General features: G+C 38.7%; 1 protein-coding gene across 4 annotated transcripts in view; it reads right to left on the bottom strand.

The window, feature by feature from the left end:
• RPS6KC1 (ribosomal protein S6 kinase C1) overlaps nucleotides 1–24,005 on the bottom strand; it is an 84,148-nt gene that overhangs the window by 14,574 nt on the left and 45,569 nt on the right. For all 4 annotated transcript variants that reach the window (XR_006180674.1, XM_042880245.1, XM_042880253.1 and 1 more), the window contains 4 exons: nucleotides 14,079–14,126; nucleotides 12,372–12,504; nucleotides 1,793–3,370; nucleotides 1,432–1,521 (listed from right to left, as the gene is read on the bottom strand). Coding sequence is in view for 3 of the 4 variants with exons in the window: in XM_042880245.1 (XP_042736179.1) it covers nucleotides 1,432–1,521; nucleotides 1,793–3,370; nucleotides 12,372–12,504; nucleotides 14,079–14,126 (1,849 nt within the window). In the remaining variant the exon portion in view is untranslated. The remainder of the gene's footprint in view (nucleotides 1–1,431; nucleotides 1,522–1,792; nucleotides 3,371–12,371; nucleotides 12,505–14,078; nucleotides 14,127–24,005) is intronic.

The following is a 24,005-nucleotide window of genomic DNA, read 5'->3' as shown; positions in this document are numbered from 1 at the left end:
TTCTTTGGATTCTCATTAAAATATGGAAAAATTAGGCTTTGACTTTTACAGATTATTAATGGTGACAAGGTGGGAATAGGCTGTGCTTCCATCTTAAAAGCAGCACAACTGGGGAGAGCTTTGTACAGGCCTGGGTTGTGGAGGCAGAAAAACATCTCTTTCTAATGCAACAGAGTGCATACTGGCAAGCAGGACATGTTTCTGTTCCACAGCCACAAGAATTGCTGGGGTTCTCAAATCAAGGGTTCCTCAGTTTCGCTGCTCTTGAACTAAAGTGGGGTGAGGGTAGAACAATAGTAATATCTATAATTCTATATATATATAATCTATAATTCTGTAATATCTGCCCCTTCCCTTTTGACTTGCACCTGGAGAGCAAAAATTTTATTTACTGTTAATCTCAAGAGCTGGAATTCATTTTTTTGTTGCCATACAACCACCTGTATTCACAAAGAGCAGTTTCACACTGTATTTGAGTGGGGGGGAACCAAGTCACAGAACAAACACCTGCCAAACTAAGTTCACAACTTTTGCCTTGAGTCGTTCACTCACCTTCAGCTAATTTTTTTCAAGCCCATCTGCAGACTCAGTTTGAGGACTATCTGCACACCAAGTTGCAAAGCCTAGCCAGGCCACGCACTCAGCAGAAAGTGTACATTGGCATTTCAAATTCAGAACCAAAAGACAAACTGAAAATCTGAGTAGCATCACTGTAGTTACTTCAACTCTAAAAGCCGTTTCTTTAAGCTACCTATAAAATGTTTAAAATGCAAAGTTATAAGTAACTTATCTGATTATAATTGTCACTACCATTAGACAACTATAATAGCAGAAAATAAATTGGAAAGAGTAAAAGAGGGAGGGATCAGTTTCAAGTGCCATCCTTGCTACAAAAACCCAAGAGATATTGATTTTATCACCCTCGTGATTGATGAAAGCAGTTCTAAGAAAAGAGCTCTCTAAACTATTTCAAAGCCCACTGTAGCTCATCAAAAATGTCAGAGGCATCTCTGAGCCTATTAGGGTTGTGTGTTTCAAACAGCGATATGTTTTTTTTCTATGTTCTTTGCATGTATAAATTGTTGTGCTTTTAAAGCTCACGGTGTCATCTTTTCACTCTGCCCTTTCCCTGTTTGCTCATTCCAGTTATCAGGATGTACTCACACATAACAAACTACTGAAAGAACACATAACATTTTTAAAATTTCCTTAAACAAGGCATTCAATGCAATTACACTTTATGGAAACGCTCTAACAACAACACAGTCAACAATAAAGCAGTTACAAACTCTCTTGCTTTTTAAGACATTCAGGAAAAGAAAATGCTATTGATATTGCATGTTCTTGAGCTCTGTGTTACAAACGCTCTGTGAGAAAATGAAAGCTGCTTATCTACTTTCCAAGTGAAACATTGTAGGTGATTGTTCTAACCTGGGGCACAGTACATTCTCTCTATGGCATCGCTGTCACAGGAATCTTCAACCTCCCTCCACCTGCTAAAATACGTTAGCTGAATGTGTCCTAAAAACAAAACGACAGGAGAAATCAAAACATTTTTCCCTTCCATTTTCTGCAGAAGTGAACTGTAATTACTCCTTTTGTAGCTAAAAACAGTATCATTAAGAATAATGGCATCATTAAGTACTAGAAGCTATTACTGGGGGTGAATTTGCTGCACTGATAATGAAGCTCTAGACAGGAAATGAAGATACTAATTACAAGATAAAACGCCTACTCAGTTAATTGGAAGCAACAGCGAATAAAAAGAAATGCATTTGCAAAAGTTCCTGACCTCTATCATTCAATAAGATGTTGTTTGGGTTCAAATCGCGGCACACAATTCCTTCTCTATGTAAAGCATCAAGGGCTACAACCATTTCAGCTGCCCATCTTTGAATGCAGTCCTCTGGGATATAAAACCTGGAGGTTATCGCTAATCTTTCATCAAGGTCCTGAAAAATTTGGTGTATATCCTTCTCCCCTGCTACTGCTACTTTGTCTTCCCTCTTTGGTGCTGTCTGTTCACTTTCAGCTGCTGGTAACAAAGACAGGTTTGTTTCCTCTTTCCCAAAGTCTTCAGTTTGATCAGAAAACAGCAACACTGCTTCGTTTCTTATCGTGTCTCTGTCCAAGCTAACATCTTGAGCATCTGAGAGCAGGTTGGAAACAAACACACTTTCTTCTTTGCTTGTCACGTTTACGGAGCAGGCTGCAGGCCCCTGAAACAGAGCCCCATCTTCTGAACTACCTACCTCTGGTTCAGAAGTAAAAAGGGTCCCGAGAGCTCCCTGAGTGACACCGCTTTGTCCATTCACTTCCTTGGGGGAAGGATCACCCAGTTCTGGTGTCACACGATTTGGCTCTTGATTAAATGCTTTGCATTGCTCTGCAGAACTATTTAATTGTAAGACATCAGGTGTTTCTAGTAATTTTACTTCTAAAACATCCATATCAGTTTTTGTAAACTTGGCAGGCCTTGACACTGCTGCCTCCTCAGTGGTATCAGACATACCAGGTAAGTTTATCAGGAGATCAGGCCTTCCTTCATCAATACTACTCACATCATCGAATGCAGCATCCTTAAACGAGATAACTGGCACGGAGTCGTTTGAACCCCTGCTTACGGTGTCTTGAGCTCTCACACCCATTTTGTTCTCCAGGGCATCCAAGCTTCTGTCATGACCTGGCATAGAGAACAATGGCTTCAAAGGTTCTGATTTCAGATTATACAATTTTTCTCCCAAATCCAGTCCCAGAAGCTCACTAGCACTATCTTTGCTGTCAATTCTGAAGAGTTCCATGGGGCTCTTCTTTGATTTGGTTAGTGAGTCCAATATTCTAGTAGGACTGGCTATTTCTGATTCACCATCATCAATGAAAAGCTTTAGCTCCTGAGATGGAACATGAGAGCTGAAACTATCACTGCTAACAACAGTGCACTTCTGTAAAGAACTTTTCTCTTTAATATTGAGACTTTGACTCTCCACTTTAACCATAGGCTCCTCATTGAGAGAGCCAGAATCAATTTTTTCTTGCCCATATTCATTACATAACGTTAAGTAACTCGTAGTGCACTCTTCTTCTGAGCTGGATGCTGAGTCCATCCATTTTGAACTCTCTTGTCCATCTTCCTGGTTGCTGCTGTCATCCTGAGAGCTCGGCGTCAGGCTGCTCCTCAGAGGGACCACCTTCAGCATGTTCTCCCCACAGCTTTCTCTGGAATCCGTGCTGCTACCAATGTCTTTAGGGCTGGGCGTCGGCCGCTCAAGAAGAATTTTAGTTGAACTGAATGTTTTGGTTTCGGGAATTTCAAAGCTCTGTTCAGGACTTGTGTTTAAGAATTTACTGACATATGACCACAGTTTTCCTCCTGCAAGAAAAGAAGAGATAGAAGTCTCTTAACATCACTCAGAACAGAATCAGTTTAATGGTGATATAGGAAAATGTCAATATTGACAGAACACACTATCTCCTTAAGCCCATAAAGCAAGTTGGATCTGCTTCCTCAGGAGGAAGTAATTACAGGGACCACAACTTGCTTTCAAGCGGATTTGTATTAATACATAAATATTTAAATAGCTGCATCTGAGATTAAGCTTTTTTTAAAAAATAAAAAAATAAAACCTTCAGTAAAGTCTCATTTCAGAGTCTGTCTCAAGTTGCATGGTGGTGACTGCTCTCTCCATCTGCTGTCTCCAAAGAAAGCAAAAACTAGGAAAGATCAAATGGTTTAGGGGTAGCCATCACCAGTTTTGCTTGTTCTGAATCACAGCTTCAAGCTCATAAGCAACACAAGACTGAAAACTACTGATTAGCAAGTTCAGTGAGGGGAAGGGAAATACCTCATATTAGTAGGGTATTTTAAGGATATGTTTCTCTTTGAAGAAATTGATTTTTTTTTTAGTGAAATACAGATGAATTTCTCCCTTAATGTCAGGCCTTAAGAAAATTCTTTATGCCTTGCTGCACTAAGCAAACATTTTCAATATTTTAAGCTATACGGGCAAAACCTGTTTATTCATATCAAAAAAGTTTACTCATATCAAAAACTCCAAAAAAAAAAAAAAAAAAAAATACAGCTCCAAAAGTAATCATGAAATTAAAAAAAATACACTCTAAAACTCATTTTCTAAATACCACGCATTTATAAGATTACAGTTTACAAACAGAAGTTGGAAAAAAAAATGAATCAAGAAGTTACTGCTGCATCTCTTGCATGTGGCAAAGAATTTGTCTTTGAAAAGCTAGAGAGCCACCTTTACTAACTTAAGGAAAAATGCAAAGACAAGATATTTCAGTTTAAAAATTTTATAAAAATTCTAGAAACAGTTCAAACAATCTTTGTAGAAGAAAAGAATAAATATTCAGCCCGCTGGGCACCTGAAAAGTTTTTGGTGTGGTTTTTTTCTTTTTTTACTTCTTTGGGTAAAACAGATTTATATTATGTTTTTCCAAAATAGAGTCTTTAATGGTTATTTTTAAGCACTCTCCTTATCAGGCAAAATTCCTTCAAAAAGAACAATGAAAGAAGAAAGTATTTTTCACTGCCTAGGAACAGGTTTTATATATTTCCAGGTATTTCAAAACTAAGTTATCAAAGGCAGAAAACCCTTGATACTTTAAAAATGAATTTGAATAATATAATGTGGAGTTTTCTTGCTCTTCATCCCCCTGGCTAAGACAAGACTTCTTTTTAAGGGAAAAAAAATATCTCAGTGTTTGTGGTGAAACTAAATAATAAAAAATACTAAGAGGGAATTCTAACAGCTTGAGTGTAGTTGTAAATATGACAATTTAAATTTATTAGTTCTGCCTGCAAGCTACAAATTGATGTAGTGGGTCAAAATGACTCTTGCCACTTTCTAAAGCAAGAAAGTATGTCAGGAACAAATGGAAGTGATGCTCATATAGAAGGGAACAAGACCTGCTGTATTCGCTGCTGTATTACACAAGCATCTCAGATTCACCCAAAGATGTAGAATCACCGAATGAATCTTGAGTTGGAAGGGACCAACAAGGTCAGTGAATCCAACTCTGGGCTCCACACAAACCATCCAGTGTTCAAATCCCATGCCTTGAAAGTGTTATTCAAATACTCCTCAAACTCCTGCAGCTTCATGCATTCCCTTGGGCCCTGTCGCTGTCACACAGAGCAGAGCTCAGCGCTGCCCTCCGCTCCCTGCGAGCCACCACGAGGCCTCCCCTCAGCTCCTCTGCCCTAGGCTGAGCAAACCCAGGGACCTCAGCCACTCCTCCTCATACCCCTTGTCCTCCAGACCTTTCACCACCTTCACAGTGCTCAAAGTGAGGCCATATCATGTCTTCAAATACCTATGTGTCATGCCACAACAGCCAGACAAGGTGCAATATTGTCTCCCAGCAAAGCCAGAGAATCAACTCCTGCCAGTGTCACCAAGCAAGCTGCCTCCTGGGACAGCAATGTACTCCCAGCCTGCTTGGGTACAAGCAAAATAGCTGCGTGCATTGGCAAGAGCCGAGCATCCCAGTCCTGTCAGCAGTACCACACAATCAGGACACTGTTTGTCCCTGTGTGAGGGTGGAGTCCACGTGCATCCTTAAGATGAAGAGACTTGCCTCAAATATGACAGCACTGCCGTGCCTTCTGAACACTGCAGTCTCCCTGAGCCTTCTGAATTGTTATTCTTAAAGCCTTTTGGTGCAAAAGAAAGGAGAAAACATTTTTATTTTGTCTGAAAGATTTTCTCCTCTTTTTCACACTTCCAACCAAGACAAAGGCAACAGCACAAAAGTTTAATTATACTAGAAGATTCTGATGAAACAGTATTTTTACAACAATTTTTTTATTCATTATTTCAATTAGATTATTTTAAGTAGACAGTCTTCACAAAATGATTTTTCCCTATGTATTAATTAGGCAAGGAATTACTAAGGGTCTTTTCATACTGAACAATAAAATCTCATTTGAAACTATCCTCCTGCATTATGTTCATTAATACAAGCAAATACGATTTCCATCTTCATATTACTAGTATTTATTATCCCAGTACTTTTTGTAAGAAAGCACAAATCTCAGCTTTCAAAAGGTGCTCACAGAATATGACCGACGAAGACTCACTTTGCATTTTCACAGCATTGCACAGTGCCTGGCGCAACGGCATCTCAGCTTCCAGGAATGGCTTTAAATACAAATATTGTCATGATCAGTCCTTTGTCTATACAAAAATCATTTTTTAATAGAGGTCTGGGTTGAGCTTAGACCCAGGGATTCAGAAAGCTCAATACATTGTTGCTATGGTCTATAGTCGCATTCTTTTCCTGCATCGTTACTGGACACCAGGTATGCTTTTGCATGTCACATCTGAAGGTCTCTCACCAAACTAAACACTTCATATCCTATGCTAAGACAGAAAGGAGCTGGACTGTCTGGCAGCATGGAATTCTCCTCAGCGCTATCTCATTTTTCAAGCACATGCCAAGCTCTTGGTGCAGTTCTTGTCTTCTGCTCCCTCCACCTCACTTAATGCAAGATTTCATTCAGTCTCCACTACATCTTGGCCTCTGCTCAAAGTCTTAGTACAGCTTAAGAAAAGAATCAACTCAAGAAGGATTAAGGAAGGAAAACAGATATGTTGAGATCAGTCCTTCAACGTCTAACAGAAAGCTCAATGGAAGAGTCAAGAAGTTCAAACTGTTTTTTTAAAAATATTTCATTTCAAATGCTTTCAGCAAGAATAGGTTTTGCACAAGACAAAAAATATTCTCTCTTTATCATTATAGCTTTAAGAAATTCACAACTGTCTACCTGTGAAAAGAGAACTACAACGACTCATTTTCCATTAGTGAACGTGTTATTATCTTACCTTCTTAAGAAAGAAGTTGCTTATTAATAATCACTTGGACTGAGAAATCGTAGTGGAAATAACTACTTCCTCCAACTCCAATTTGTAGTTAAATGCAAGTAAATATTAAAAAAAAAAAAAAAAAAAATGTTATGTCCAAATATGTTTACACACAAATATTTCAAGACTGGCCTCCTGGTCAAATGGAACTATGTAAATAAATGCTATTCAATAATTGTGTTCTATATGAAAAACAACAATTTTATTCCTTTTTGAAAATGTCCAATCCAGGGTCAAACAAGAGTGATATTTGTATCTGGGTATATAATTATGCCTTTATGAATGACATACTAATAATCTTTCCCCCTCTCCCCATGTGTTGTGTAAGATCAAGAAAACCCATTAGCAAGCCATGCTAATATAGTATCAGGAATCTATAAAAACTAAAATTACAGAAATCAATCCAAACAAGAAAGCTTTGGTCACTGTCAAATAGTCTAATATACTAAATAACTATAAAAGCTATGATTTTAAGCTAAAGTTTATTAGTATTTAATACGATTTCATAAGTACAGTATTAACATCATTAAGATTTTTTTGTTTTTTTTTTTAAACCATAAATAGACACTATAACCAGTCTAGCTTATTCTTTCTAGTTTTACTAGCACACAAAAATCAAAGCTCCTTCTGCAGGTATTAAATATAAAATTACTTGTCAGAAGTGCTTTGTTTCACCATATTTTCAATACTCTGAAGGTGATATTTGTGCTACAAGAGGTGGAATCGAAGAAGTTAGTGTTAAAAAAAAACAATAGAATTTCAAAATAAAGTGATCAAGTGATGAAGCTGGATAGGAATACTGTTAGTTTCATATTTTTTTTTAATATTCTATCAAACACTTCTACAGGTTTTGTTATTAATAGGACTTTGAAGCAGGCACATCAAACAGAAGATACAGAGACTATACTGTACACACCACAAGATAAAAGGAAACCTAACAGATCAGCAAATTTATTCTCCTAACCATGTTTTTGCTCTAGCTGACATGAAAAAAATCATAACCTGATGGTCTTTTCCTCAGCAGGTACTCGGTCACTTACTATTTCAGTTCCACAGCCTGAAAGACTGGCTAAGTGGATGTAATTCAAAAGATTTCATTGGCTTTTGCTATCTTAGCCCATGAGTTTGCTCTGAAGGACAATATTGTACATCAATTTCTACAAAACCAGAATGCATTTTGGAGTGTGGTAATCGTTGTATTTAGGAAAGTCTACAAAAAGTGAAAGTGAACAGCCTGAGCCTTCAAATAATTGTGATTATAAAAAAAAAAAAAAAAAATTAAATTTAAAAAAAGTACTGTCAGACATCTTTTTGAACAATTCTGCAAAATCGGGCTAAATTCTCTACTTCACTGCATAAAAATTTGTTTACGGCCAGGACTGCCATTCACAAGTTATGTACTTCATGTGAAATAATATTCCAGGAAAAAGAACAACCTTACAGTTTTCTTAGAATTACTGTCCTTCTTTTCAGTAAAGACATGGCTGCAGCTAAACTTCATCATGTTAATATACAATGACAACATAATAATCTTTGCATAGTTTCTAGACCAAAAGGGAGCCAGACATGCAGACATTATCATGATAAAATAACAATATTTCACAGCAGTCACAATAGCACTGCAGCACACACAGGAACTGGAAGCTAATCTCAACCTAATCTCTAACACGACAATAGTTACAAACTCCAGAGCCTCATACACACAACTGCTTCCACTGCTGCTGGTGAATCTCTGCTACGAAGTTTGCTAGTTTAGGCAAAGCTCCCACTTCCCAAAGCACTTCAAGCAAAAGCTATTATTTCAAAGCAGCCTTCTGAAAGAGTCCCTTGCCAATGACTACATCACCTTTCCTACCCTTTCTGATCTCTGCCAAGTCCTTACAGCTAGAACTGTCTCCTTTCCTAACAACAAATCCAAGCTTTGCAAACCAAAATGCTACCACCCTGTTGTCTACCAATTCCTGCATGCAGCAAGCCTCTTCAGTGTGAAGTTTCTTGAGTGCTCTCCAGATTGACAGGAATTCCACCTTATTTATGCTTAAAGGGATTTGACAGCTTCTAACAGCCACTTAAACTTTGATGTCCCATGGAAGCCCCCCAGCCTATTTTTGAAGCATCTGTTTCTAAAATTTCTGCAGTTCTTAGTGCCAAGAAGAAGCGAGGCCTTGTTAATATCAGATTGGCTCTCTACCACAATAGAACTTGCCAAGTGCCTTCCAACAAAGCTACAAGATAACTTTACTGACTTTTGTGACTCCAAGGCCCTCTTCAAGCCTCCGACTGCAGTTATGAGAAAAGCCTGTTAGAGGACCCAAGAGCTCACTCACCAATCTGAGTGTGTAACAGCATTATGACTCACTGAAAAAAAAAAGTCTTCATCTGGAGCAAGAGTTTGGGGTCGAGCTTTCAGAATTCCATACAAAAGCCAACAGTGCTGAACTTACTAATGCAGTTAAGGTGCACTGTAAGAGCCAGCAAGCTCCTTACCAAATACATAATACCTAACATAACATTTAAACACCCTCTGAATTAGCTGTAATTCAAGCCATCGCCCACTAAAATTAATATTTTACCTGTGAACCACTCAGTGATACTGATAGCATGGCTAACATGAAAGATCACCACAAAACAATATACTTATAAATTAGACAGGCAGTATTTTCCATTGGAACAGAACTACTTTGCGTATGAATGTAAAGAACATTCACAAAGTGATGGAATAAAGTTTCAGAGATTATCACTTTAAAAGCATTGTCCTAGAAATCTTCATACTTTTTCAAACTTCCCTACAAGCACATTTTCTATTTATATTTGGTGTGAGATGGACAAAATTTTTTAAGAGAATATCTTTAGATATTCCTAGTATTTTTATCCCTGTTTAAAGGATGAGTTCTTCTAACAAAGGACTGATGTGTTCGAGACAATCATCAGTGGGTTATTTTTTTTTCCATGTTCTCTCCAGCGCTAGGAAAATCCACAAGACAACTTCAGCATTTCTGCTGAATTGCTTTCCAGCACCGGTCTCCTGGGACATGGTGAGGTACACAGGTCATGCAGTTCCAAAGCAACACAAAATTATTGCTCAATAGGGATTTGGGATCAGGGCCTACACCTGCAATATAATTTTTGTACGTGTTCTTGAGCAATTTACTCATCGATTTTTGCCTCAGTTCTCCCTCTTTAGAACAGAAAACACCACTTATCTTCCTCTCCCCCTTTGTATGTTCAGAGGCCAGTCAATAATTTCATGAATGCAGGGGACTACCCTTAAAGACATTAACCTTGATAATTCCCTGGTCATTAGGAAAAAATACTTATAGCAATGGGAAAAAAACAGAAGTGAATCCATTTCCAAACAACTTGTTTTTTCAGAAAATGAGGGGAGACTCTTTGCAGTTTATTAGCTTATATTCGAAAGCACCGTCAGTAACAGCCCTAACCCACATGAAATCCCTTTCTGCCAGCTCACCCAGCCCTCCCCAGTACAGTCTGACAGTCCTGTATCCCTGTAATGCTCCCCGGTTCTTCCCATGTCCCCTTCTCACTGTTCCCCCTTCAGAACTCTCTTCAGAAAGTACTCCTATCTCACCATCTCACCTGCACGCTCTCTCCCAGCTCCACCTCAAAATAATTTATCTCTCTCCTATATTCCCTGTTTGCATGCATGACCCGCAGCCAGAGAAAGGCATATGAGCTCTGGCTGCTTCCAAGTATTTGTTTGCTGACTGCCCAGGCAAAATGACAATGCCTGACAGACACCACCTTCACCGCTGGCAAACCAAGCAGATATCACAGGGTGCCACACAAGACTCTAAGCTGCACAAATAGGATTTAGCAGGCATTTGGTAAATTAAAGATCTTCTCACCACAGAACTCTAAACTTTTGTTACAGACAGCGTTGGTAAGAGCAACACATTCAGGCCAAGAACACTTAACTGGACTCATGATCAGGTCAAAGATGACTAGAAGAGAGTTACCCTTTTTTAACGAATATACTCCATATACTCTATCCAAGCATTAAGATGGGGCTTCTGCTCTTAAATGGAAGACCTCTGATCATACAACATCTCCATTTTTATCACTGTCATCATACAAAAAAAAAATTATCACTTTGGGGAGATTATCTTTGTCAACCAATCAAATTAAATTAAGCCTGCCTTTACATTTTTGTTCTCTCCATGTGATCACTACTCCCCCAAATTCCTCTGGTAATACATGCGGTTTTCCATCTGTCTTGTGAAGGGACATTCTTCCCAAGAGAGCAGGTCTTCAAATACTGAAGAACTATTAGAAACAGTTGCATTATCACTGTGTCTGGTCTCTAATTCTTTCATTCTGCGAGCCTTAAGGTCAGCTGGTATCTGCCTAGGCTTTGTTGTGCTTTGTTGTTGTTTGAATAGTTACTACTTCTCCAACTGTACATGTTTGAGCTTACATGTAAATTACAGTTCAGATGATGGCTTCTAAATTATTTGGCTGAATCATACAGACCTCAAAAAAGTAGCACTGTACAGATTCCCAGCATCACCACCAGTACAGTGTGAGGTCTTTCTTCATGCAACACTCGTAGCGACAAAACCTTGTCACACATAGCTTAAAAAGTTATTCATGTTTTAAAGCCAATTTTAGCTGGCCTCACGTGACATAAATTGCTCATAAAAATGCTAAAATGTAAGTTATTAGGAGTAAAAACAATAATATTCAATGCAATAAAATTATCTTCTCTCTGCTACATATCCTTCAAGTCATTGTGTCTAAATTGTTAACATTTCCTAAAAAGAGAACTATTAGCAAACCCAAAATTTATATTCTGCACTCATTCTAAATAAATGTGGGTAATTACATTTGAGGAATATTTAAATCCAGGTGTTAGAGGAAAAAAATCAAGATGTAATTATTTTTTGCCACCTGTTCCCCGTACATTTAACAGGAATTTCATAAATAGTTTGAAAGCACTGCTCTGTGGTTCTGCTTTGAACTCCAATGTGATGCCACCAGCTATTTTCTTAAAAATCCAGATCAGAGTAACTATGTAATTTTAACTGCTAGGCAAATATTTATGGCTTTTTAGCAGACAGTTATTCAACTCTTAGGGGAATGCTTGTCACTTAACCACAAATGTACTTGCCAAAGTTTACAAAAGTAGCCAAAGACTTAGTTTCTTAAAGATGACTGTAAATACTACAGATACTTGTTGCAGTTAAAAGCACTTGCTCTCTGGTAGAAATTAATTGTTGGACGCTTTCAATAATGCTACAGTGCAACAGACCCATCAGGATTAGAGGCTGTTGGAAAAAGGAATCAGATCTACCAGAGAATGAAGGGAAAGAAGAGGAGGGAGGATGTGAGATGCCTTACATGACATCTCTAAGGCACGGAAAAATATTTTGATTAGATATACATAAGAGATTGATTTGACACTGAAATGTATGATTGATTAAAACCTACACCTCTGACTTTTTCAGCAATATACTTAAATGAGAGACAAACCTTCTGCATGCTGTAATATGAGAAAGACAGACTCCTCGGAGATGATGTACTTGTGCAGGCACACCATGTTGGGCACACAGCGGGGGATGATGGTCGTTCTGCTCCTGCTGTACTCACTACTTTTCCTTAGACCCTGACAGAGAACAAAAAGGTCAGTTGTACCCTCAGTTGCCTTTGGAGCCTGCTGTGCTCTGTGTTTATCAACCAAACTAATCTATCCGAGTTACTCTGGGCTTCAGAGAAACCACTCATCTGCTGCTCTATGCCCCTCGGTCCCCCGAGGCTGTGCTGATGGCATCTGGCACATTTCCAGAGAACAGAAGATGGCACAAAGCTGCCATTAAAATCAATTACATGGGTCAATGTTTTTATTAGAATCTCTCTCAAACTAAGTCATCAGGATGACACTCCGTTATTTCCCTGTGACCTTTTTTTAAAAATTTATTTTTGTGCATGACCAAAAGACACTATTAAAAAATTCAATTCAAGTTCTAAAGACAAAAGAATGCCCTAGCCTTACAGGTAATCCTCACATTTCCATTGTACTTTAGTAAAGACAACCGCAGTAACCACAACAAAAAGGAAAGGAAAGGATTAATCTCCTTGAGAGGTAATGATTTTTGGGAGGTAGCACAGAGATGAAGTTGCCAGAAGTGAAAAAATTGATGTGAGAGGGAGAAAGGGAGGGAATAGGGAAAGGAAAAAAAAAATTATGTCAATAATGTGACCTATTACAGTATTGATAAACATAAGCAGTGAAATGGGAAATTCAATGTTTCCCTATCTGCCAGCAGATAAAGTGAGGTTCTAATATACAATATTCACAAATAATATTTTCTGAGGAACAAAAAAGGTTTTCTGTACCCTGCATAAACTTAAGACAACTCACTTCAATAACCAAATGCACTAAGTTAAGATAGGGTCGTAAGCCAGTCCTGAAGCCACATTATAAAATGTTAGCTAATTATAGCTCCATGTCTGGGACATCCTTTTTCAGCCCTTCCTCCCATCAGTCATGTCATTAATTTCAATGGGAGTCTGAAATAATAGCCACAAAGACAAGACTCAGACTAAATCAACTCTCAGCAACACAGATGCTCAAAGTATGTTGGGATCTTCATCTGAGCACTTTCTGAAACACAAAAGACTAATATAAAAAAAAATATCCTCAACCTTTAACTATTTGGCAGTTCAATGGCTTAGTAACATTAAATTCAGTTTTCAGAGTCTATTGATGTAAACCATAAAACAGCAATTTTGGATAAGACGAGTCATCCACTTCATCCAGAATCCCCTTTGGTCAATACAATACTCTTCAACTGAGGGCAACCCAGCCATGACGATGAGCTGAGGGTATACTTGGGCTAAGGAGAATTTTCATCTTAACTTCCTTAATCAGAAGCACACGTATGGCTTGAGTCAGTAGAGTCTGATGGCTCTTTTACAAAGCATGTTGAAACAGTGATTCGTTACCAAAGCCCACTGAATTATTAACATCAACAACAAGTGGCAAATCAAGTGAGTAAACCAGCACATATGAGAAGTTACACAGAGAAAGGAATGGAAAAGATCGAATACTGAGAAAAATGATTCCAGTGCACTTAATATGGATATATATAACTTGGCACATTAGATGCAAAGTGATCTTGTATGGTTGTATAAACTAGGAAGCTAGTCTGTTCAGAGAAGTAAGAAGACTTTACTTACCTTCAGTATAAAAGTCTGCTGTGTTCTAGTGTCCATTACAAGTAAAACCTAAGCAAAAAGTGTTCAGAGAAACATATAAAATTCACATGAGTAAGATGACAATACTCTATTCTCAAACTTACTATTGAAATGTTCTTGCAAACAAAGTGAAATATGTCACGATGAAAACAAAAATTAAAGCCCTGTAACACACATTTGTTAAACAACTTTTTTTTTAAAGAAATAAATTTGATTGAAAATTGGATCTCTAGAGAGCTACTAGAATGTTGCCTGATTCCCAATCAGCTAATTTAAAGAACAAACCTTAAAAAGAAAACCACTACTTTATAATTGTAGAAATAATTTAGCAGAATACAAATTACAGAAATGCAATTGCAACAACAAAATAAAGCACACAAATAATGTCCATATTGCACTAGCCTCCTATGTTACATCACTTGTATTATTTTCTTTTCTCCTAATTCACTGCACCTACCTTCTTACTACAGTATTTCCACCTCCCCCCGATCAAGCTTTCTATACACCAAATGCTTTTCCTTTTCCTGATAGTAAAGGAATGTTCTGTAACCAAAAGTTTTTGAACTGCATACTGCCACTCCTGTCTCATTCCTCAGCTGCCCTTTTATTTTGCCACACTCGTAAACCACAACAGGAATGGCTGTAAGGAAGTTCCTTTCATGTCCCTGCAAAACCAGTATTAAGGTAACAACAAAAAGAAGGATTTCTTTTGGAAAAAAAAAAAAAAAAAAAAAGTGGATGGGTTTGCTGCAGAAGTACACCTACAGCCACAGAGAAAATCTCTATTAGGACTGCATTACCTCCGCTGAAACTACAATCCAGTGATGACAGGAGTACTAGACCATGTTCTGCCTCTTAGCAAGCTCTGTTATTTTACATGTTGAAAACAAAACAAACAAGAATTATGTTCACATATATTTTGGGAAAAGTTTATCTTCAGGGAGCTGGAACTCTCTGCACCTCTTTCTTCAAATCACACACACTTAAGAATTGTTCGTAAACTCCAAGAACATGGATGTACTTGAAAAGCACCAGCTGCAAGACAGCCACAAAAACAATGACAAGCATGAGATCAACTCTCCTTTAGGAACAAGAGTACACACTCACTGCTTATTTACAGTAGACATTGTAAATACCTGATGTAAACAGTAAGATTTGGTTACACTAAAAATTAAAATCCTGAAGGGCTGAAAATGTCAGCACTGGGGTTACCAAACTCAGCATTCAGTGGACAAGATGCAGCAACTGCACTTAGAGATTCATCAAGAAAGACTCCTTGTAGAGGAACAATGTGCTGGAGCAACACATTCTGGGTTTGCCAGGTGACAGGATAAGCACAATACAGCATTCAGCCTCCCGTCTCTACTCTGTGGGGCAATGATGGGCCCACTGGCCCTTGCAAGGTAAAGCCTACCAAGTTCACAACTGACTTTCTCTGCACCTTCTGACTTCCTCTTCTGCCAGAAGAGCCACCACGTGCAGTGCCTGCAATAAGGTGAAGATGTAAGTAGCATGAGGGGAAGTTTCAGGGCAGCACTGCGCAGACTTTCCCAAAGCTGTGGCTGCAGCAAGACAAGCACTGCTTTTTGAGATGCCACTTTCCAAACACTGCCCTCGTTCCCTCTGCATTTCACTCTAGTAAGAGAAATAGAGTTGGAGTTTTTCCACATCATTGCTCTCACCAAATTTCACTGAAAGAAATAAAGGGAGAGCCGCTTTTCCTTCTCAAAGACTTCCTCTTTTACTAGGGTTGCACCCAGTATTCACAGCCTTTCTTTGTCTTCTAGTGAAAAAAATATCATCAGACATTGCTATTAGTGACAATTTTTGAGAAAGAAAAGACATGTCATTTCCATGCCAATGGCACATGTCCCTACGTCATGGAGTTTCTCCAAACAATCTTTCAGGTCTCTTGATTGAATCTTCCAGAAACCAGCTGAAGAAATGGTAACTATAAAACTGATTTACTTATCCTTGCCTAACTACAAAGGCAAAGAATTCAAATGATATACAAACAGTAAAGAAAACCAAAGAGCAAGAGAAAAATAAAAGCCACTTGCAAGAGGTGCCAGACGAAGACAGATAAAGAACAGTTGAAAACTATCATGTGTTTACCGTCACTTTCTTCTTATCCCAAGTTTATTTGTAACTAGACACTGTTCACACTGAGGCAATAAATACAAGAACATATGTGATTTTTTTTTTAAATGTGCCCTTTGACTGTCAATATCTCCCAAACAGGTGTTGGCTAAATGATTATAAATTGGCCTCTGGATACACCTCTTCAACTGAGCCGTACCAGGAGTGGCGATAATATAATTAGACCTAAAAACATCAGGCTGGTGAATGCTTTCCATCTGTTTGGCAATAATGTTTAGTTAACAATAGTCTTTAAAAGAAGCACCTTCAACTTCAGTTCTTAAAGTTATTTATAGGGCCATTCTTAACACACCAGCACTCTTGCTAACAAGAGCTTTAGCCACTTGGAAATTATTAGCCATACAACTGTGTAGGAAAAGGAATGGCAGCATTTAACATCTGTATCTCTCCAGATTTACAAGCATCAACCTCATTTAAAGTCATATCTCAATGAACAGTTCTGTGGTCTGTATTAATATTTTAGTTGCATGCACAAAGATCATAAGGAGCCAAACATTTTTTTAATATCAACAGTAGGCCTATCAGTAATGAAGCTGTCAGCATAAAGGACAGAATAATAGCTTCTTTAACCCTCAGACAGGATTCATTCATTTGTAGAGTAGGAGACACCAATTTAAAAACTGCTCATGGGTTTGCTCACCTTTATAAAGGCAAAAATCTAATTTGGTACTAATTTGATACAATTGTCTTTCCAATAAAAGTCTCCTAAAGCCATCCTTTATTTTATGATAAAACAACTGCTATAACTAAAACTGTCATGAAATAATTACCTTTGATAGCATACCTTATTGCACAAATACAATTAATGTATTCCTCTCTTTCATTTTTCACACTTGCTTATCAGCACTGTATTAGCATATGGTGAAACAGAACAGATCACTGAGCCCTCGCCCTATAAGATGACATATAGAATGACTACGACTAACGGGAATAAAGCAGACAACGGGTCCCTTTAGGGCTGCCTTCATCTGCTGCTATATTACAACATCAAATTGAAAGTAGCAGCTATGGTTTTATAACTGTAATAACAAATAATGTTTGTGCACTTTTGAGGTTAACTGCCTAGGTGGACTAACCAGTCTTACTAACCAGCTTCCCCATCAAGCATCGTAACTTGCCCCCAGTGATGATGAGCTACAGCTCCACTTTATTTAATGGAAAATTATTTGTTTGCTGATTCAATGCTTACTTTTCCACAAGATCATTAGCTTCACAGGAGATCAATCCCAAGCAGCCCAGCAAGAACCATGCAAGGAACTTTTTGCCCACTGATACTGCATTTGACCCTGGCTGACCAGAGAATTTACAGGGACCCATAAAGACCAAGAATCTATTTCTAAGAGAGGCAGCTGCATGCATATTACAAAAAGGTGGTTTAACCAGACTCACTCAAATAATTTAACAAATACAAGAATAATTAAATCACTCACCAGGAAACTGCTATTTTAGGAAGGGGAAAGACCGGAAAAGAGACTGTCGCAAGCACATTTGCTTGGCTTGACTTTGTATCAGATGAACAGAGCAGAGAAAGGGGAGCAGCTCTTAGATGCATTATCGAGGCTGCTGACCAACAGTAACATCATCATTGACCCAAGTGCCAACTTAACTTCTTCACTTTGCTTTTCATAGCCAGGTTCTGGACAGCCATGTACCCCAACAAGTCTTTACTATCTGCATACCATCACATTTTCCTCCCATTGCAAAAGGAAAATGTTTGCAAGTTCATCAGCAATTCTTTTTCTAAGAGTCCTTTTTCAAATATGAAACGACAAACCTCCACCAGAATGACACAGCAGGACAAAACAGGATTCCACAAAACATTCCCCATTGCATAACTCTGTCCTTCCCCGAGCAGACCACACTGAGATGCCTGTACTAGAAACTGCTCCTGGCTTGCAGTAAGTTGATGGAACCTGTTTTGCTGATGACAACTACTGTGTAAGGTGTAATATTTAATACCTCATAACAACGAGCTGTCAGCTGTAACATGCAGCATCCTATCTCAGGGGGGAGGGAGAAAAATGCACAGCAGGGCATTCCTGGGCACTGAGCAACTAGACTGTGACACAAAAGGAGACCAGGCAAAATCCTATTTGTAATACTAATGTACTAACACAGTCAAGGTCTACACATCATGCTGGCTTTCACAGCACTGTTGCTTACCCATTTTTCCCTTATTTTTGTGTGTTGATGACAAACTCAAAATGGTAAAAATAAAAATTAAAAAACTGACAGCAAAATAGCAATTGCCATAAATGTATACTGTAAATAAGTGTCTACACCACTCATCCCTATTTTGTGTAAGCAGTTAAGTTCTCAGGCACATACAAAAACACATGCAAACACAGCAACCTTGCATGGCAGCAATGTTTTGACTTTTCTACTTGTGATTTTAAGATTTTTGTTTGTTTGGGTTTTTGTTGTTCGGCTTGCTCTCCTGAGGATGGAGGTTAAGTCAAGGCTTAATACTGAAATGCTTAATACTGATGCTGACAACAGCTACTTAAAAAATTTAGCTTCTTAGATTTAATTTACAGTGTATCCAACAGCTTAGTAGAAAATAAATTAAAATAAATTCAGTGCAGAAGGTACAATTAATTGGAGAAAAACATAATAAAACCTACTTGGTAAATAACGATAGTCTGGCTTTAAGAAAACAGTTAATTTTAGGATTTTTAAATGCACGGAAATTAGCAAATGTTTCAGTATGCTAATTTTTTTTAATTAAAAGATATTTCTGCAGTAAAAGCTCTTTCATATGCATTACTGATTCTTCATCAAACGTTAAGTTTCCAACTTAACACCAGTATAGCCGGTGGCAGCCTGAAGGTTTACCATCTGCTGCCACCCAAAGTCACGGTGGCCACCTTCAGAACATATGCATCAAAGCCCAGAGATAAGAGACCGAAGGAATACTGCAGAAGTCAGCATAAGGGGAATCACAGACCCAGAGGCAGGCAACAGGCAAGTCACCAGGAAAAAAGAGCACGGTGAGCCATCAGTCACCCCACCAAGCACCCAGCCAAGGTCGCGTGGGACACTACTGCAAGAACTAAGAACTGCTAAATGCACTGCCCTCCTGCAGGTGGCTTTAATATAAATGCAGCCCTCTAACACACTGCTGTTATTTGCTTTCCCAGACCTCCTTTCTTTTCTGTTTTTGTTTCTCCCCCTCCCCCCAGTATATAATATTAATGTTTTTCCAGAATCCCCACTTACAGAACATGGCATAGAACATATTTGTGCTGCTCGATTTACTTGAGCAAGGTTTAACATTGATCAAAATAAACACCTCAAAACATTCACTTACACAAACGTGACTAAGTTCACTAACATAGGTTGAAAAATAGCTGTTGCCTGATCAAATAAAAAAGAATTCCTTAGTGTGGTATCAGATACCTAAAGGGTTTTGAAGATACACTACAGCTGAGGAGCTACTTTAAAAGCTACTAATTTTTGTTTTTTAAATTGTGGCTCTACACTGAAGACACCCCACATAACAATGTTGCTAGTGGGTCACATAATGATTCTGGTCCTTACCTCCTAAACAACTGCAATCTCATCAAAGGACAGATCCTCCGGCAGAAGTCCAACAAACTCACAGGTATCAGATGCTCCCCTAGGATTTTTTCCTTGCATTTATACCACCAGTGGACAGGAAAATCCCATTACAGGTAGTGACAGACAACTAGGAAGGAGACAAGTTGGTGACCTGATCCTAGGACAAGCACTTGGGACTTCATAAAAGCCTCAGCAGGGCGGACAAAAGGCCGACTGCCATGCTCAGCACAGCAGTAGTGATGAGACAGAAACAGGCATGCAATTCCCCCTGCTCTCCTCAGCTGTGCTGGCTGTCAAGGCTACCAGGATTAAAAAATCTGCTTAATACAGATTTATTCTTGTCACTTTTCAGATTACATCACTCAGACTCTCACTCATCTTCCTCTGCTGTTGCAAAAAGAGATTACATTTGGCTAATATGTATGGAAAATGTGATTATTGCTTATCCTTGTACCTGTGCAACATGAATTATCTTCTGTTTGCAATTATTCCTCCCTTCACACCATTATTCCAAGGAACTTAAGGTTTGTATATTCTGTGACTTGCTGTAATAGTGTACTTAAAAGACAAAAGGTGCAGCTTTAAATAATGCAAATACTAAGAAAGCAGCATATATTCAAATTTAAGTTTTTTAATACTTTCAGTTGGCTGTAACAGAAAGAAAAGTTCATCTTTTTGCAAGCTAAAACCTGGTCAATTCCTTGTAATGCTTTCAGCCAGTTTCTCTTTCTAAGCATAATTATGAAACAAAAACAAATGTCTGAACTTGTTCACACTGTTTATTACAGTTTCTTCCCTCTCCCCCTACCACCTCTCCATCAGATCCCCAAGATGGTTGAAAGAAGCTTGGCAATGTGCACCCAGGAGCCAAGTGAGAGCAAACACCTGCTGCAGCCAATTCAGTTTCATAGCCGCAGCATTCTTGAAACTCACCTCCACATAAAGTGCTGAATGTTGAAGTTTCTAATAGACACTAAATGGTCACAGCCACAACAACATGAGACATTCATGCAGTGCACACACACTGCCTGCCATAAGAGAGGCCATTTCTCCTACTTTCTGACTGAGCTCCATTAAAACTAACCACAATCTGTTTGAATTCATCTATAGGTCTGCAGACCATACATGTGAACTCCAGATTCTTTATGTGTGTGCTTTTTTGTACTTTTGCTCATCAAGTAGACAGGTAGTAATCACATTTTCTGAATAATTACCCCTGATTTGGTTCTTCTACACATTCCTAAGGTCAACTCATCGCCATATATTAAATCAGTTACAACTTCTCACAGCAGCACAACAGTCACAAACATAATCTCTACTACAGATCAAGATAACCACTTCCAGTTCTTCAGGAAAAAAAATAATAATAATAATTCTGGAATCCCCTTCAGAAGGTCCCCAAATAATGTTAGCAAGGCCCTGATGAGAGTGATTTTATTTGATAAGGTTTCAGGTTGTGTAAGGAAGCTTAACAAACAGCGTATTGAACAACAAGCTCAAATATACAGACATTCATCAAAACCTGATCACAGCACACCACTGCAACATGGACAATATGGCTTGACGAGAGTCTAGGGGAGGGGAAAGAAAAGACATGAAAGACAGTCATTGGTTACAGAGGCATAGTTATTACTTAATGTACTCTGCTTTCAAGATGAATCTTTAAATGGAGTGACTCTAAATAACAGGGTTCTAAAGAATAAGAAATTGGGCTTGAAACAGCATTGTTAAGGTATCCAGCAGCACTGTAACAAAGTAGTTTCTTCAGGGGCCAGTTGTAGCTTCAAAGGAAAGATTTGCCTAGGGCAGAAACTCAGCACAGAATCTGCAACTCGTATTTTTAATTAGTCAAATTTTGCAAGCAAAAATCCTTGGTACTCCAAAAAGAGGTTTTGTACTTTAAGGTACATGAACCAGTAAAATGATTGATCATTCCTGGTTGGTGATAACAGCAGCTAAAATATTTATATATTAGCCTGTTTTCAATGTGGTACCCCTGTAACATTAATAAGAGCTGCGCTTGCCAATCAGCAACAGAGCTGAGAGCCTACAACAGTTGCAGGACAAGAGCAATATCCAGAATTAGATTAAACCTCTATTTTCAGAAAGCCACAGGTAGACTCTTCCCATAAAATACTTGCAAACACCATCTAGTTAACCTTTGGCACCACGAAGCAAGCACAGCAGCAGCAGAATTTAAGAAACGTGGTTTCCTCAAACGCTAGCACAGATCCTCTCAAGTCTATCAAAACAGTTGGATTTATATCCACAGCCTCTGCATGAGAGCAAAAGCAAAGGGTGAGAGGCGAGGCACTGTTATGGGTGCTCCACTATGAATTTTCACAGCACTTTCAGGATTTTAATAATGCTAAAATCCCTAACTCTCTCAGTTTCAGCAGAAAAGGGATCAACGCTGCAAAAATTATTTAAGTAACAAGGAAAGTGAAAAGGCAGATAGAGAGGGAAAGATGGCACATCACTAAACCAGACCAGAATGAAATGCCCAGTGTTTTGCCCAGTCTAAAAAAAAAAATTGAAATATCCAGCATTTCAGGTAGCAGAATGCATTTTATCTGTGAACAAGAAGCCAATTCCAAATACTTCAAGGGGCTTCAAAAGAACAACAAGGACAGACATTATGCTAAGGTGACGTGCTGAACCTTTCAGCATTTGATGAGTGAAGATTAACTGCTGGTTTGCTCCAGTCGGCACTGCCAAGACACCAGCCTGGGCCTCAAGCAGCAGTGGAAGAACAGCTCTAGAAGCCACTCACCGCCACGTTCCATTCAGTGTGCTTAGTCTCAGTCAGATCTAAGGAAGACAGCAGTAAAATGTTAGTGGCTTGTTACTATCCACATATCCATTTTCTGCTGAAACCAGTGAAGTTGCCTCAGGGTTAGAAATAGCAGAATACTATTTGCAGCCATAACTCGGGCATATGCTGAACCAGCTATAGACTTGAGTCCAGAAGCACAGCATCTTCAACGCCAGCCCTGAAAATCAGAATTGATTTTCAAGAACAAACACACTACGCCTCAGCAAGGATACTAAACTTGCCCATCAATTTAGATTTCTCCAGACATGAGCTTTATAGAGTATATGCAAGCAGAGAAGGAGGCAAAAAAAAGCAATGGTGAGGAAGGAAAGGAGATGGTGGTTTAAATCGAAGGCAGGGGCATAATTTCCAGCACACATACAAACACACATCTTTGCTTCACTGATCACTCAGTGAACGTTTGGACTTAGAGTGCCTTTTCATTTGCCTCACGACTGGATGAACACTTAGAAACAAAAGATAAAAGACAAGACTAAGTGTAATAAGGATAATTTGGAAGCATGTATGCAGAGTACAAAGACAGCTGAAGGAGTATTGCTCCTTTTTCCACCCAGTAATTAAACATTAACTCTGACCCCTATAGTACTGTTTACACACAAGCATACAGCTGTATACACAGGCCTGTTTCCTTGAACCACTCTTCACATGCATCTCCAGCACTAAGATCTTGTATTTCTGTCATCTTGGAACCCTAATTCTCCCCAGCTCTGCCTCAAAGATCGGGGTACGTTCATTTCACACCTGAGAAATGTTCTGAGAGGGATCTAGGAGACCTCACAATGCTAAGGACTCTAAAACCTCAACTGCGAGAACCAGCATTTTCTCCAGTCACTGCTCCTTTTTCCTACACGAGAAGATGGAAAAGGCTTTTCTCAGTTCCTTTCCAACACTTCTTCAGCCTTATACTCTCAGACTAATTCACAAAGCCCACGACTGGCATGGGCATTTAGTTGGAGGCTACCAATCAAACAGCTGTTCTTTCAAAGCCGTCTCTGACATGTATACAGGGAGAAACACTTCACGGGGTAAAGTCTGTACTTAAAAAACAGAACAAAGATGATAAATGAAGCTGAGGATCAGAAATCCTTATGTGTGACAAAAATAACCATAACAACCCAATGTATATAGCCCTCTGAGAAGTTATCAGCTTATCCACACAATTACAACAGTACAAGCAAAGAAAAACAAAGATTTGTAGCTAGGTTCAGTCTAACAAGAAAGAAGAAATACAGATCTTAAAGCGATGGGATAGCTTTTCTGATACGAGTTAGAAACGCATAAATTGGTCATGCATCAAGTACACCAGGCACAAACCACGGGTTATACGAGTAACTCAAAAGACACAAGGGAAT

The sequence above is a fragment of the Lagopus leucura genome, unplaced genomic scaffold (genome assembly GCF_019238085.1).
Source record: "Lagopus leucura isolate 7727_CA_CO unplaced genomic scaffold, USGS_WTPT01 Super-Scaffold_73, whole genome shotgun sequence".
In the NCBI taxonomy this organism is placed as follows: Eukaryota; Metazoa; Chordata; class Aves; order Galliformes; family Phasianidae; genus Lagopus; species Lagopus leucura.
The sequence above is the reverse complement of the archived record's forward strand: the minus strand, read 5'-3'. Positions and strand labels throughout refer to the sequence as shown.